Below are 14692 nucleotides of genomic sequence, written 5' to 3' on the forward strand. Positions count from 1 at the left end.
ACGTTGTATTTCTTAGAAGCGAATCACAAAGTCTGGCCCATATTCAAGAGGAAGGAAATCAGAATCCACCTTTTGAAGGGAGGAGCATCGAAGAACTTCTGAACAGATTTCAAAACTACCAGAGCCTACATCAAAGATGTTATAAGAAACAGATCTTTAAAATTCATGTTTCTTGCAGACTGGTAATAACTATGTTTCTCTTAAGTAACCAGTTTGTTTCTATTATGTGATATTGTGAATCAATCTGTAAATTGTTTTCCTCTTTTCCCAGCTGTCAAGAAGCTCAAAATAAAAATTTGACTAACCTCCAGCTTGTGTACAAATCTTAAGGAGTGTGTGTTATGGATTAAACTTACCATGGCTTCACCTTATTTTTTAGCCCTTTTTTTTCATTTTTTTTGTGTATACATATATATATATTTATGACATGATATCTATATATCTATATCTACATAGTTATAGCATATTATATATATGATTCACTTTAAGTCTCTTTTGAAATAAAGACATGCATTTAATAAATATAATTAAACATTTTTCATTTCTCTTAGGACTTGAGGTCACTTGCATAGTTCTTTTGTTTTCTCTTGTTTTAAAGAGTAGAATTAATATTTTATTGTCATTTATAATCAGATGGCAGTTGGGTATATAGTTTCCATACTTAATAGTTTTTGTAAATAAAAAAATTACAAGTTTTAAATAGTCAATGGCTAGTTATGTTTTTAGAAAACATGATTAGACCAATTCATTAATAGTGGCTTCAAGCTTTTCCTTATTAGCTCCAGAAAATTCACCCATCCTTTTTCCCTTTTTAAAAAACTGGAGAGTTGGCATGCATTTGACTTCACACTCTGAAGCAACATCCTGACAGTCATCCACATCTACTTCAAGGAACACCACATTAGAATACTTTTCAGAGAGGGAATGACAGAAAGGCTTGATCATTTTGCAAAGCCCACACCATGCATCTGAGAAGTCAACTACTATAAGTTTATCTAAGACATAATCCAAGGCTTCCAGAAAAGAATACTTGCTCTTGATCTGCTTCACCATTTTCACTGTTGGGGTCTCAGGAGTGACTGTAAGAACCGATGGAAATGGATCCAAGTCGCCGAAGAACCAAATTTATTCTGGTTTTTCTTTTAAACTACTGCACTCCCAAAGGACTTTTGTTTTCTTAATAAAGACAACTTTATTGATTTTTTATTCCACACATACCTAAACACTACAGAAAATCATGAAGTAAAAATACTCCCAAATCTCACCATCCAGGGAAAAACATTATTAACATTTTGACCAATAACCTTCTAACCATTTCTTTATAAACATAGTCTCAGACAATTTTACATAAATAAGATTTTTTTTTCTAGGTCAAATTTTAAAAATGCTTGTCAGTTTTAGTACCTTCGTGGTATTGTATTGTAATTTAACTACAGTGTATTTTGTCATTCGATTCCCCAGAGAATTGCATTACTGAGACATTTATTCTGCATCTTATTGAGACTTTTGCCTTTAAGACGATGAGAGACATGGTGGCTGAGGCCACCACCTTTATAAATAGAGTCTGGGTATCATTCATTATCAGCTGTCACCTATGTCTCAGACAATGCTTTAATCTTGAAATTTCAAAGCTGGACTGAAGTTTTCTGCCCATGAAACAAAATAATGGTACTTTTTCCAAATTTACAGAAATAATTAAAATTAATGGATGGAATTTCCCCAATATTGAAATTTACTTTCGTGTATGTTACTACATTTTTGACGCCTGTTACTAACGTTTTGGATTCAACTCTAATAAAAAATGGTATATTGGCCGGGCGTGGTGGCTCACGCCTGTAATCCTAGCACTCTGGGAGGCCGAGGCGGGCGGATTGCTCGAGGTCAGGAGTTCAAAACCAGCCTGAGCAAGACCCCGTCTCTACCAAAATATAGAAAGAAATTAATTGACTAACTAAAAATATATATACAAAAAAAAATTAGCCGGGCATGGTGGCGCATGCCTGTAGTCCCAGCTACTAGGGAGGCTGAGGCAGTAGGATCGCTGAGCCCAGGAGATTGAGGTTGCTGTGAGCCAGGCTGACGCCACGGCACTCACTCTAGCCTGGCAAGAAAGTGAGACTCTGTCTCAAAAAAAAAAAAAAAAAAAAAAAAAAAAAAAAAAAATGGTATAGAATTTGCACAAATTTTCATAATGAATTATTTAAGACAATACGTCAGGATTTCATGATGGTCAGTGACTTTCAGAAGCTCGGCCATTGGAGATCCGGTTCCAGCATTTGGAAAGAGGGAATATTCCTGAGGAAAGCGCGCCCCCCGTCCCTTAATATCAAGAAAAAAATCGATTCAGCAAACCGAGTTTGCTGAAAAATTTAAGCAACGAAACGACTGTGGGAGAAAGCAGATACATTTGACATGAATGAAACGCCAACTAACTGTGGAGAACTGTGCTAGAAGCCGGGGCGGTTCAGCCAAGAGGAATAGGAGGCAGCCCCCATCCTGCAGGGGCTCGGGATAGGTAAACAGTGGTGAGAACTACGGTGGAGGGGCAGGACTCCAGGCTGGACTCAGGGCAGGTGTCTGAGCCTGAAACCTCAAATTCTGAGAGCCATTACACCTCCTGCCTTGAAAATTGCTAACTATTTCCCCTTATCCTCAAATCATTCGTGCCCAATTCCTAAGGACAGCAACAAAAACGAAAAAACAACAAAGTGTCCCTAATCCCGCTCCTTCTCAAACGCTGGAATATTTCTAAACTTTTCCCACAGGATAAGGAGCACCTGATATCTAGACATCGCCCCCAGAAACTACAAGTCCCAGTAGGCTGCACAGGCAGCGCAGTACTCTTCCATTTTCAGAACGTTGCATTACGTTCCAATCCCGATTCGAGCCCGCGAGCCTCGGCCGCGCAGCCTGCTGGGACGTGTAGTCCGTTTCCGAGTCCCTTACCCGTCCGCGCAGACTCCTGCGGCCTCTGTCTGCCCTTCGGTCCTGCAGAAGCCCAGCCCAGGATTCAATGCTCCCCACCCCCATCTCGCTCCATCCCCTCGGGGGCCAACCTCCTCCGGTCACGTGGGAAGCTTTACAGGCGGCGATTGGCCATGAGGTTCGGGGGCGGGGCGCTAGGCCCTGCGAGGTTTCTTGCCCCTTGTCGGGCTGCTTGTTTGGCTGCTGCCGTCACCTCATGGCGACGCGGGTAGAGGAGGCAGCGCGGGGAAGAGGCGGCGGCGCCGAGGAGGCGATTGAGGCCGGACGGGGCGGACGGCGACGCAGCCCGCGGCAGAAGGTCAGTTAGAGGGACGCACTCGTTGTTGCCAGGCAGGGAGGATGCTAGAGCTACCTTTTTCGGGGTCCACCTCGCTATCCACCGTTACCTTCAGCCACGGGACGAACATCCGGCCCTCTTCTCTCCAGGGGGTGACGACAGTGGGAGCAGGTGGGGGGGGTGGGACCGGCATAGATGGGGTGGGAGCGGGTGACGGTTAGGGTTTGTGGGCGCGCTGCGGGGGGGGGCAGGGAGGGAGAGCGGGGGGCGTACCCGGGCTCGAGGGGGAAGGGGCGCGAGGCAGGGGCGCGCCAGGTGTGACAGCCACGTGCGGCCGGCACCGTGGGGCCCCGGGCACCAGGTGTCCTCCGGGCCCCCGCCGTCAGCATGCTGCCTGCCCTGGGCACCACCATGGGGGGGGGCTTTCTGGGGTCACTGGCTTGCCCTCTTCGCGTCGGGCAGGTGCGCAGGGTGCGCTGCAGGGTGCTCCCGGGCCGCTCAGGCGAGGCTGTTGCGCAGTAAGATAACCGCGCGGGAGCTGGGGTTGTGCTTCGCCCCGCTTCCCCCGCCCCCCCTGCGCTCCCTGCCACTGCGAGGGCGGGCGGGCGGGTGGGTGAGCTCTTCGGGGCCGTTGAGGGGGGGTGGCCGTTGGGCCCCCAGGACCCAAGCCCCGGGGCTAGTCACTGAGCTCCACCGGCCTGGTTGCACGTGGGGCGAGGGATGGATGGGGAGGGGATGCTGGAGGACGTCGGTCCCGCAGAGTTGGGAGCAGTATGGCGTGATAGCTGGTCTTCCCAGTCCTATCTCCCCCCCGCCCTTTCTTTTTCTTTTTTCTTTCTTTTATTTATTTTTTTAATTTGATGAGCGGAAACTTGAGTGCCTCCCCGACCCTGGCCTTTGGTCTTTCTTAATCTGGGAGACAAGCAAGCTGGACCGTTCCCTTTGCCTTACTTGACTCACGTCATGGAGTTTACAATGTCTCCCTGGATACAGGAAAATCGAGAGACCTCTTTCAGAATGGTAGAATTCCACTTGTTCTGGAGCTCGGGTGGGTGGAGTTTGAAAAAGATTGCTCAACAAATGGGGTACAGGCTTTTTGGGGCCCTGAAATGGAGAACCCTGGAGAATGATGCTGGGAAGGTGGAAACCCTGTCTCTTTTTCCTTGCAGGTGTGAACATATTGAAACATTCAACTTGTTGTTGGACGTCCTGCTTGATCACTCAGGGCTATTTAATATTACCTAATTATGTATTTGAATACTCTTAAAAATCACTCCTTATGAAATTAGGAAATAATATTTTTCTAATGCAGTTCATGAACTTCAAAAAGGAGAACAAAGGTCCAGTTTACATCTGAGCAAAATGTTAAGAATTAGCTTTTGGGGGCCTGTTTCTAAGGTTAGGTATTTTCATGTCTCTGCATGAGGGTGTTACTACTTCTCAATTACCTCTTTCTTTCTCTCTCTTTGTATTCTAAAAGAAAGATCCCATGCTTGCAGGACTGAAAAAGAAGCTGTGGACCAATGTACTGTAGAGATTCAACACTGTCACTTTGGACACTTTACTTATTCCCTAAGGGTGGGGAGCCAATCTCAGTGTTTGATTTCATAGGTTTCCCAGGGGAGAACTCTGATAAAAAACCACTGCAATTGAGGACATAAGTTCCCTTTTATGCTACTGGGATAAGGACAAAAAGTCATTGAATTAGGAACTGAGGTTTAATCAACTAGCATTTTAAATGTCTAAGATAAGAGGTAATGACCCTTTGAGGTACAGAGCTCTGGTTAACAGCTGGATATGAATAGTTATGTGTGTCTCTACTGTCTCATTTTTGTTTATTTACCTCATATTCCCCCCCCCCCTTTTTTTTGTGACAGGGTTTCACTCTGTTGCCTGGGCTGGAGTGCAGTGATGTCCTCATAGTTTACTGCAGCCTCAAACTCCTGGGCTCAAGTGATCCTCCTGCCTCAGCCTCCAGAGTAGCTGGGACCACAGGCATATACCACTATGCCCAGCTAATTTTCTTTATTTTTTGTAGAGATGGGGTCTTGCCATGTTGCCCAGCCTGGTCCCAAACTCCTGGCCTCAAGTGATCCTCCTGCTTTGGCCTCCTAAAGTGCTAGGGTTACAGGAGTGAGCCACTATGCAGGACCATTCCTTTCTTCTTTGGTTATGCTTTTCTAGGCATTTTTTCCCTTTGGTTTCCAACTGACTATAACATGGAATTGAAATACATAGATAAATATTATTGAGTTTTCATTTTAAAAAATCGAGTGAATATCTTGTGTCTGCAAAAATCATTTTTAAGCCTGGCATCCTGACGCACACCTGTAGTCCCAGCTACTTGAGAGGCTGTAGTGAAAGGATCCTTAGGGCCCAGGAGTTTGAGGCCAGCCTGGGCAACATAAAAAGACCTCCATCTCTTAAAAACAAACAAACAAACAAACAAAAAAAAACAGGCCAGGCGCGGTGGCTCACACCTGTAATCCTAGCACTCTGGGAGGCCGAGGCAGGCAGATTGCTTGAGGTCAGGAGTTCGAAACCAGCCTGAGCAAGAGCGAGACCCCGTCTCTACTATAAATAGAAAGAAATTAATTGGCCAACTAATATATATATATATACATAAAAATTAGCCGGGCATGGTGGCACATGCCTGTAGTCCCAGCTACTCGGGAGGCTGAGGCAGAAGGATTACTTGAGCCCAGGGGTTTGAGGTTGCTGTGAGCTAGGCTGACGCACGGCACTCACTATCTGGGCAACAAGCGAGAAAAAAAAAAAAAAAAAAAAAAACAGGCCGTAGTGGCTCCTGCCTGTAATCCTAGCACTCTGGGAGGCCGAGGTGGGAGGATCACTTAAGGTCAGGAGTTTGAAACAAGCCTGAGCAAGAGCGGGACCTCGTCTCTACTAAAAAAAATACAAAGAGGCCGGGCGAGGTGGCTCACGCCTGTAATCCTAGCACTCTGGGAGGCCGAGGCGGGGCAGATTGCTCAAGGTTGGGAGTTTGAAACCATCCTGAGCGAGACCCCGTCTCTACTAAAAATAGAAAGAAATTAATTGACCAACTAAAAATATATATACAAAAAATTAGCTGGGCATGGTGGTGCATGCCTGTAGTCCCAGCTACTTGGGAGGCTGAGGCAGTAGGATCGCTTGAGCCCAGGAGTTTGAGGTTGCTGTGAGCTAGGCTGACTCCACGGCACTCACTCTAGCCAGGGCAACAAAAGTGAGACTCTGTCTCAAAAAAACAAAAAAAAAAAACCAAAAACAAACAAACAAAAAATACAAAGAAATTAATTGGCCAACTAAAAATATATAGAAAAATTAGCCAGGCATGGTGGCACATGCCTGTAGTCCAGCTTGGGAGGCTGAGGCAGAAGGATTGCTTGAGCCCAGGAGTCTAAGGTTGCTGTGAGCTAGGCTGACGCCACGGCACTCTAGCCTGGGCAGCAGAGTGAGATTCTGTCTCAAAAACAAACAAACAAAAAATTAAAATCATTTTAAGTTACTTCTTTATGATTAATTTTTAAATTTCCTCTGAGTCACTTGAGAAATTAATCCTTAATTCTAATGTATCCTCTACCCCCTTCTTTTTTTCCATTTTTATTTCCAATTTTTTAAATTTTTATAGATGTAGGGAGTATAAGTACAGTTTTGTTCCCTGGCTACATTGTGTAGTGGTGAAGTCTGGGCTTTCAGTGTACCCATCACCCCAATAGTGTACACTGTAGCCAGTAGGTTCTCTACCCCTTTTTTTCAGGAAGCAGAAATGATGTTTAATGAATTGAGTGTTTTATAGAAGGAATTAAAATAAAAGTGACTATTTTGTCATTATTTGGTTACATTATGGGACTTGAAGTGAGCAGCAATTGGAGATGGGCATTATTGGTTTCTGGTTGTTTTAACCATCTGCCTAGTCACTCTTGACCTGTTCAGTTAATTGTGGCATTGTTTCATAACTACATCTATGTGAATGGTCTCTTGAAATAGTTTTTCTCTTCTAAGGGTAATATTACAGTACATTTCTAGGAATCTCTTGAGGAATTGCCTAAACTGTGCTGATACAGTAGCCACTAGTGACATGTGGCTATTTATTTAAATAAAATTAAAAATTCTGTTCCTCAGTCATACTAGCTAAATTTCTCGTGTTCAATAGCCAATGTGGCTAATGCCTACTGTATCAGAGCAGATCTAGAATATTTTCATCATTGCATAAAGTTCTGTTGGACAGCATTGTCTAAAATGGCGGGTATACATTATCAAGTATTCAGGCACATTTTATTTTATTTTTTTAAAAGGACTGATCAAGTGGAGCAGTGGGAGTGGAGAAGGAACAAAGGAATCTGTAACCGGTTGTGATCAATTAATTGTAAACACCACTGCACTCAGACCAACCCTCAGGCACATTTTAGAACATCAAGCTCATTTATTTTATTTCCTAAATTCCTCTGTAGAATTTGTTTTATAAGGTTGATTAAAAAAATTAGTAGACTTTTTTTGGAGCAGTTTTTAGGTTTATAGAAAAATTGAGCAGAAAGTACACTGTTTCAATATACCCTCTTACATACATTGTTTCCCTCTATTATTTACATCTTGCGTTAGTGTGATACTTTTGTTACAGTTCATGAGTCAATACTGATACATTATTACTAAGTCTAGAGTTTGCATTAGGGTTCACTCTGGTGTTGTGCATTCTGTGGGTTTGGACAAATGTATAATATGTATCCATTGCAGTATCATATAGTGTGGTTTCACTGCCCTATAAATCCCTTGTGTTCTACCTATTCATCCTCCCTCCAAACTGCTGGCAATTACTGATCTATTTACTGTCTCAATAATTTTGCCTTTTCCAGAATGCCTAAGGTTCCCCCCCCCTAGATTTTTGCTTGGGAATGTTAAAAATTATTTAATTGCTATTAAACTTATTTTTAAATCCATAAACCATTTGGAGGGATTAAAAATATATGGTACCTGGGCTCAAATTAACAACATCTTACATTTACATAATGCTCTGTAGTTTTTATGGCATATTTGCACATACATTAACTCTTTCGGCATCACTCAGACATTATGGAGAAGACTGGCCAGCTGTTGTTGCTCTTATTTACCAATGACAAACTGCACAACAAGGGTAAGTGCTTTGCCCAAGGGGTGAAGCTGAGTCTGGAACCCAGTACCCTTTCATCTACATTGCAGTAATAAGTAGTGTAGTACTGGGTAAATAGTATGGATTTTAGAGTCAAGACTCTTGGCTCTCTGCCACTTAGTAGCTGTGCAACCTTGGACAACTTTCTCAATCTTTCTCAGTCTCAGTTGCATCATCTGTAAAGTGGGCATGGTTCTAATATCTACGACATAGGATTATTGTGAAGCATAAAGAGTTGATGTGACACATTTGGCACAATGTGTGGCATGTAGAATTTTATGTGGTTTGGAGGGGAGAATATATGAAAGATTCATTTCTCTTGCTTTTAGGGTGCTATTATTATTTTATTTTTGTAAATCCATCTTCCAACCTGCATATTCCCCCCTCTTCCCACAATCTCTCTATGATAGGCATAATGAGGAGAAATCAGGTCAGGGCGGTTGGGCAACAAGAGTATGGGGATAGGAAGAAACCATTTCATTAATCTTGTTTTTCTCCCCATTTGCCAACTTGATGAACTACTCTTCTGGCACTGGGTTAAGTAATAAGATACAAGGTGATCTGTTTGCAACATTGTTTTCCAGTTGTATTGCCAAACTTTGGTATATTTTATTTTTTAAAAAATGAGAATCAGCCGGGCGCTGTGGCTCACGCCTGTAATCCTAGCTCTTGGGAGGCCGAGGCGGGCGGATTGCTCAAGGTCAGGAGTTCAAAACCAGCCTGAGCAAGAGCGAGACCCCGTCTCTACTATAAATAGAAAGAAATTAATTGGCCAACTGATATATATATAAAAAAAAATTAGCTGGGCATGGTGGCGCATGCCTGTAGTCCCAGCTACTCGGGAGGCTGAGGCAGAAGGATCACTCAAGCCCAGGAGTTTGAGGTTGCTGTGAGCTAGGCTGACGCCACGGCACTCACTCTAGCCTGGACAACAAAGTGAGACTCTGTCTCAAAAAAAAAAAAAAAAAAAATGAGAATCAAACAGGACAAACAGTAATGAGAATACACCAGATACAGCATATTCTTCTAGTCATACCACATTTTCATATGATAATATGCCATATTTATTTTACTGGAAGGTATTTTATGTTATTTTGTGTATTGTTTATATTGGTCTTGGCTAGAGAAGTTTTACTTAGGAAAGTGTGTCAAATGATGTAAAACAGTGTGTGTGATTGCTTTTGGGGGATTTGTCACAGGATTCATTATAATAGGTTTCTCTTAAATAGATATTCTGTTCAGATTTTATGCTTTTCAGAGAGTTATAGCATTTCAAAAGGAAAGAGATTTTAGACTTCCAATCCTATTTGTGTTTCATGCACTGTGCTAGGCACTTAAAATATGCATGAACTCTAATATCTCCATAACTCTGCAAGGTAGGTGGTATTCCCAGGTATATAGATACGACATCTGAGTCTCAGTCAGAAACAAACTTGCTTAAATAACATAGCTCATAGTGGTGAAATTTGCCTAGAGTTGGTATATAATTGCATAATTGATAGTACAAAGAAGGTCCTGCTGCATGGGCAGTTTCTGCTTACCTAGTTAGTTCTCACCTATCTCCAAGAAATCTCTTTGTCTCTTTCTCTCTTTCCTGCCTCCTTTTCCCCAATTCCTTTTTGTTTGGTTCTAATGTGACTATGAGTAACTTTAAGTTAATATAAGGGATATGCCAGTATTTAAAAAGTATAGAGTAGTATGCAAATTTAATATAATATTCATCAACATTGAGAATTAGCTGTATTTTAAATATCCCAGGTGGGACATTTCCAGAAGAGGCTAAAAATAGGTTAGGTGACCTTTAAGATCCATTTAGACCCTGAGAGTATATTTTTATGATTCAGTTTACTTCCTAGTTGAAATTCTGTTGGCACATATAACTACTTAAATTTTATTACTTGCAGGAAAAGATACAAAAAATGACTAGTGTTCTCCTATGCTATCAAAATAATTTTATTAGCATTTGTTGCTTAGGATTTGATTTGCATTCTTTGTTACATTTCCAAAATATCCCCAGAATGACCTTCATTAATCCCCCACTTCTACTCTGTAGTCTGTCATGAGTAACATTTACTTGTGAAACTATTACTTGTTCATTTTTCTTCTTTCTCTACTCTCAGAAAGGTCAAGGTAAAATGGTTTGGCAAGAAAGATGTGCCAATAGCCTAGAAGCACATTTCTTTATGGATCTTTTGGATTGAAATGTGGGCTGTATTAAAAGTGAGAATGTATGCATTTTATAAATTATCTTCATTCAGATATTATAACAGTTCTGTGCACCAGCAGTTTATAATCATTATATCTAATCTTAACGACTAAGAAGGTAGGTAGAGTACATCCTGAGTTTATAGATAAGGAAACTGAAAGGTTGACCTCCCAGTGGCCACACAGGAAGGAGTTAGTCAGTGGTATATTCAGAATTTGGGCTGTTTGGGTTCCAAATCTATTATCTATATTCTATATATCTCATGCTGTCTTAACACATTTCTTGAGAATAGTAAAGGTCAAAAAAGTGCTCCTTGTGGAATGTGAGCAAAACTTGGTGACAGGTAAAATGAGTAATAGTTTTTAACTAAGTGAAAGCAAATTATAAAGGGTAGAGTTGAGTGATTAGGGAGTATGGAAATCTCTTGTGATCTGGAGACCAGAGGAATTTTGAGCCTTATAGGCTTAATATCTCTTGCTTCATTCATTAGGCCCTGAGTTAACCTTAAGATATGATTTAGGAGGTGTGCTGTGCTATATAACTCCCTGCAAAGGTACCTCCATGTGTAATTTGGATTAGTTGGAAGGTAAAGAGTTTAGAGAGACCCTTTTTAACTTCTCCTAAAGTCCACACAACTTGGTGTAAGCAAAGAGCTGAAGTGGTCTGGGTAAGTAGGACAAGTAAAAAGAAGGCTTGGGGTTTCAAAGGTGCATCAGGATTGGTCCTCTTTGAGCCAGGCAAAGGTGACTTCATAAAATTGGGACAGGGATGTTCGACTTAGATAACCCATAAAAGTTGAGGACCATTTTACATCTAGGAGTCTTGAAGATGCTAATCGTGTGACCCAGCCCCTACCCCTCTGCAAAGTGGATCAGGCCCAAGCATATTTTAGTGGCTTTGGGCATTAAAATCTTTAGATTTCCTGCTCCTTTTGCAGCTGAGATAAGGTGTGTAGGCTAATATAAGTATCTCTCAGATTGCAGATATTTCTTGAGTTATGGTTTTAGAGCTACAAATCATTTTGCAAATTGTGGAGTCCAGCACCTTTTATTTTTATAAAAGAAATAGCTGCAAAAGTTACATGTGAAATTTAATGCAGTCATTGTGTTATTAAAAGGCAAGTGATGTACACAGTCTAATATAGATGTTACTGGTAAATATACAGTATTAGCACTTACAGCTATATTATGAGACTGAAGAAGCTGTTTCCAAACTGGACCTTTTCCAGGCCTGTTTGCTCATTTTTTGCTTCTTCACTACTGGGGAGATAGGTTCCTTCACCCCTTAGTTTAGCACGGGGGTTTGTCCCTCTTTTCTTCTCCTTACCTCTTAATGATTCCATGTATTCTTTTTTTTTTTTTTTTTTGAGACAGAGTCTCGCTTTGTTGCCCAGGTTAGAGTGAGTGCTGTGGCATCAGCCTAGCTCGCAGCAACCTCAATCTCCTGGGCTCAAGCGATCCTCCTGCCTCAGCCTCCCGAGTAGCTGGGACTACAGGCATGCGCCACCATGCCCGGCTAATTTTTTGTATATATATTTTTAGTTGGCCAATTAATTTCTTCTATTTTTAGTAGAGATGGGGTCTCGCTCAGGCTGGTTTCGAACTCCTGACCTTGAACTATCCGCCTGCCTCAGCCTCCCAGAGTGCTAGGATTACAGGTGTGAGCTACCACGCCCGGCCTCCGTGTATTCTTGGTCCTGTTACATATTGTGACAATCACTCTGGATCCTTTTGCTGCCAATAAATAGTAGTTGGGACAATTCTTAAAACTTACCTTGCCTCCAGTTTATGTCCCCTCTCAGAACTCTATAATTTCTCTGGCTTCATTTATTTATTAATTTTTTGGATAACAGCTTTATTGAGAAATAATTTACATGCTATACAGTTCATCCATTTACAATTATACATGTACAATTCATGTACAATACATGTACAATTCATGTACAATTCAGTGGTTTTTAGTATTTTCAAAGTCATGTGACCATCACCACACTTGTTTATTTTTAACATAACCTAGGAAGAGCATACTCTCCAAAAGTATGCTCTTTATAGAGAAAGGTAAGAATTCAGTCTCTGCTTTCCATGTCCTAGGTTCCTGACTGTGGACATGGTACTTAAATTACCTTATCACTGAGGCTATTTGTCCATCATACCTGCCTATAAGATAGTTCTGAGGATTGAATGAGAAAGTAGTATATCAAATACTGTTACAGAGGCTTCTGAATGAGCCAGAGAAATGCAGGCCAAGGAAAGATATTTATACCAGTTCTCCCTCACCACCCATTTGGATTACCCTCGTTGGTACACTGTCACTTAACAAAAAGGGGGGAAAAGAGTCCTGTTTGTTAGATGTAGAAGGAAGTGGCACTCTTTTCCCTGTTCTCCCACTTGGTCTTAGGGCATATTTCCTAGAGATGGATCTACCTGGTTATTAATGCCAAGATGTGCACACCTCTCTGGTCATGGTTTGACTGAGCTGGCCTTGTGGTCTCTCTCCATTCCTGTTCCGACTGCAACCAGGGCAGCAATTCTTAAACGTTTTGTTTTGGGATCTTTTTTTTTTTTTTTTTTTTTTTGAGACAGAGTCTCACTTTGTTGCCCAGGCTAGAGTGAGTGCCATGGCGTCAGCCTAGCTCACAGCAACCTCAAACTCCTGGGCTCAAGCGATCCTGCTGCCTCAGCCTCCCAGGTAGCTGGGACTACAGGCATGTGCCACCATGCCCGGCTAATTTTTTCTATATGTATTAGTTGGCCAATTAATTTCTTTCTATTTATAGTAGAGACGGGGTCTCGCTCTAGCTCAGGCTGGTTTCGAACTCCTGACCTCGAGCAGAGCAATCCGCCTGCCTCGGCCTCCCAGAGTGCTAGGATTACAGGCGTGAGCCACCGCGCCCAGCCTGTTTTGGGATCTTTTAACGCACTTATAAATTATTGAGAATCCTAAGGAGCATAAATTATTGAGAATCCTAAGGAGCTTTTGTTCATGTGGGTTGTGCCTAATAATATTTACCATATTAGAAATTAAACCCCCAAAATTTGAAATTGTGAATTCATTTTACAAGTGAACTGATGTTGTACTCTAGTAACAAGTCACCCCAAAACTTACTGGCTTGACACCTTTATGATCTCACAGTTTCCGTGGTTCAGGAATCTGGGTGTGTCTTAGCTGGGTCCTCTGCTTTTGGTTCTGTCAAGGGCTGTGGCTCATCTAAAGGCTCAACGGGGAAGGATCCACTTCCTAACTCATGTGGTCATTGGCAGTATTCAGTTCCCGTGGCTGGTAGACTGAGACCTCAGTTCTTCATGAGCTGTTGGCCAGAGGCCTCCCTCTGTTCTTGCCACATGGGTCTTTGCATAAGCATCTCACAACATGGCGGCTGGCTTCATCAGAGCGAGTAAAAGAGAGTTTCCAGCACGAGAGAGAAAGAAGTCACAGTCTTTTGTATTGTAATCATATAAGTGGCATCCCCTCACTTTTGTGAAATTCCCTCTTCATTAGAATGCTTTCTTCATTAGAGGAGTCTAGCCCACACTCAGGAGGAGAGAATTATACACGGTTGTGAATACCAGGAGGATCATTAGGATCACTGGGGGCCGTGTCGGATGCTGCCTACCACACATGTTAAGTAACTTTTTAAAAATTAAACATAGCTGATTTTTCAAAATCAGAGTGGCATTCTTTTATTATACATTTTTGCAGAACTCTAATAAATGGCTTATTAGAAGACATCTGCTTCTGCATTCAATCTGTTGTACTATGCCAATTTAGTTGAAGTATATGAAGATAATGTGATTGGCTATTTTCTCTGCTTATCAACTAATCCACAATTGTTGGTGAACTTTTTTTTTTGAGACAGAGTCTTGCTCTATAGCCCAAACTCCTGGGCTCAAGTGATCCTCCTTCCTCTGCCTCTGGAGCAGCTGAGACTACAGGTGCACACGGTGCTGCTCGGCTAATTTTTCTTTTTTTAGTAATGATGGGGGTCTCTTGCTCAGGCTGATTTCGAACTTCTGAGCTCAAGCAATCCTTCCCGCCCCCTCAGACTCCCAGAGTGCTAGGATTATAGACCTGAGTCATCTTG

The 14692-nt window shown here is 42.1% G+C and overlaps 1 protein-coding gene and 1 pseudogene across 1 annotated transcript in view; one reads left to right on the forward strand and one right to left on the reverse strand.

Annotated features, from left to right (window-relative positions):
• Positions 1-735: 735 nt before the first annotated feature.
• On the reverse strand, positions 736-1053 carry LOC105882328 (thioredoxin pseudogene; annotated as a pseudogene).
• A 1936-nt stretch (positions 1054-2989) lies between these two features.
• Positions 2990-14692, forward strand: part of TXLNG (taxilin gamma) — a 47158-nt gene continuing 35455 nt past the window's right edge. Inside the window, exon 1 of the mRNA XM_012784721.3 lies at positions 2990-3283. Within this exon, the coding sequence (XP_012640175.2) occupies positions 3014-3283 (270 nt within the window). The 5' untranslated portion in view covers positions 2990-3013. The remainder of the gene's footprint in view (positions 3284-14692) is intronic.

This window comes from Microcebus murinus, chromosome X (genome assembly GCF_040939455.1).
Source record: "Microcebus murinus isolate Inina chromosome X, M.murinus_Inina_mat1.0, whole genome shotgun sequence".
Taxonomy (NCBI): domain Eukaryota; kingdom Metazoa; phylum Chordata; class Mammalia; order Primates; family Cheirogaleidae; genus Microcebus; species Microcebus murinus.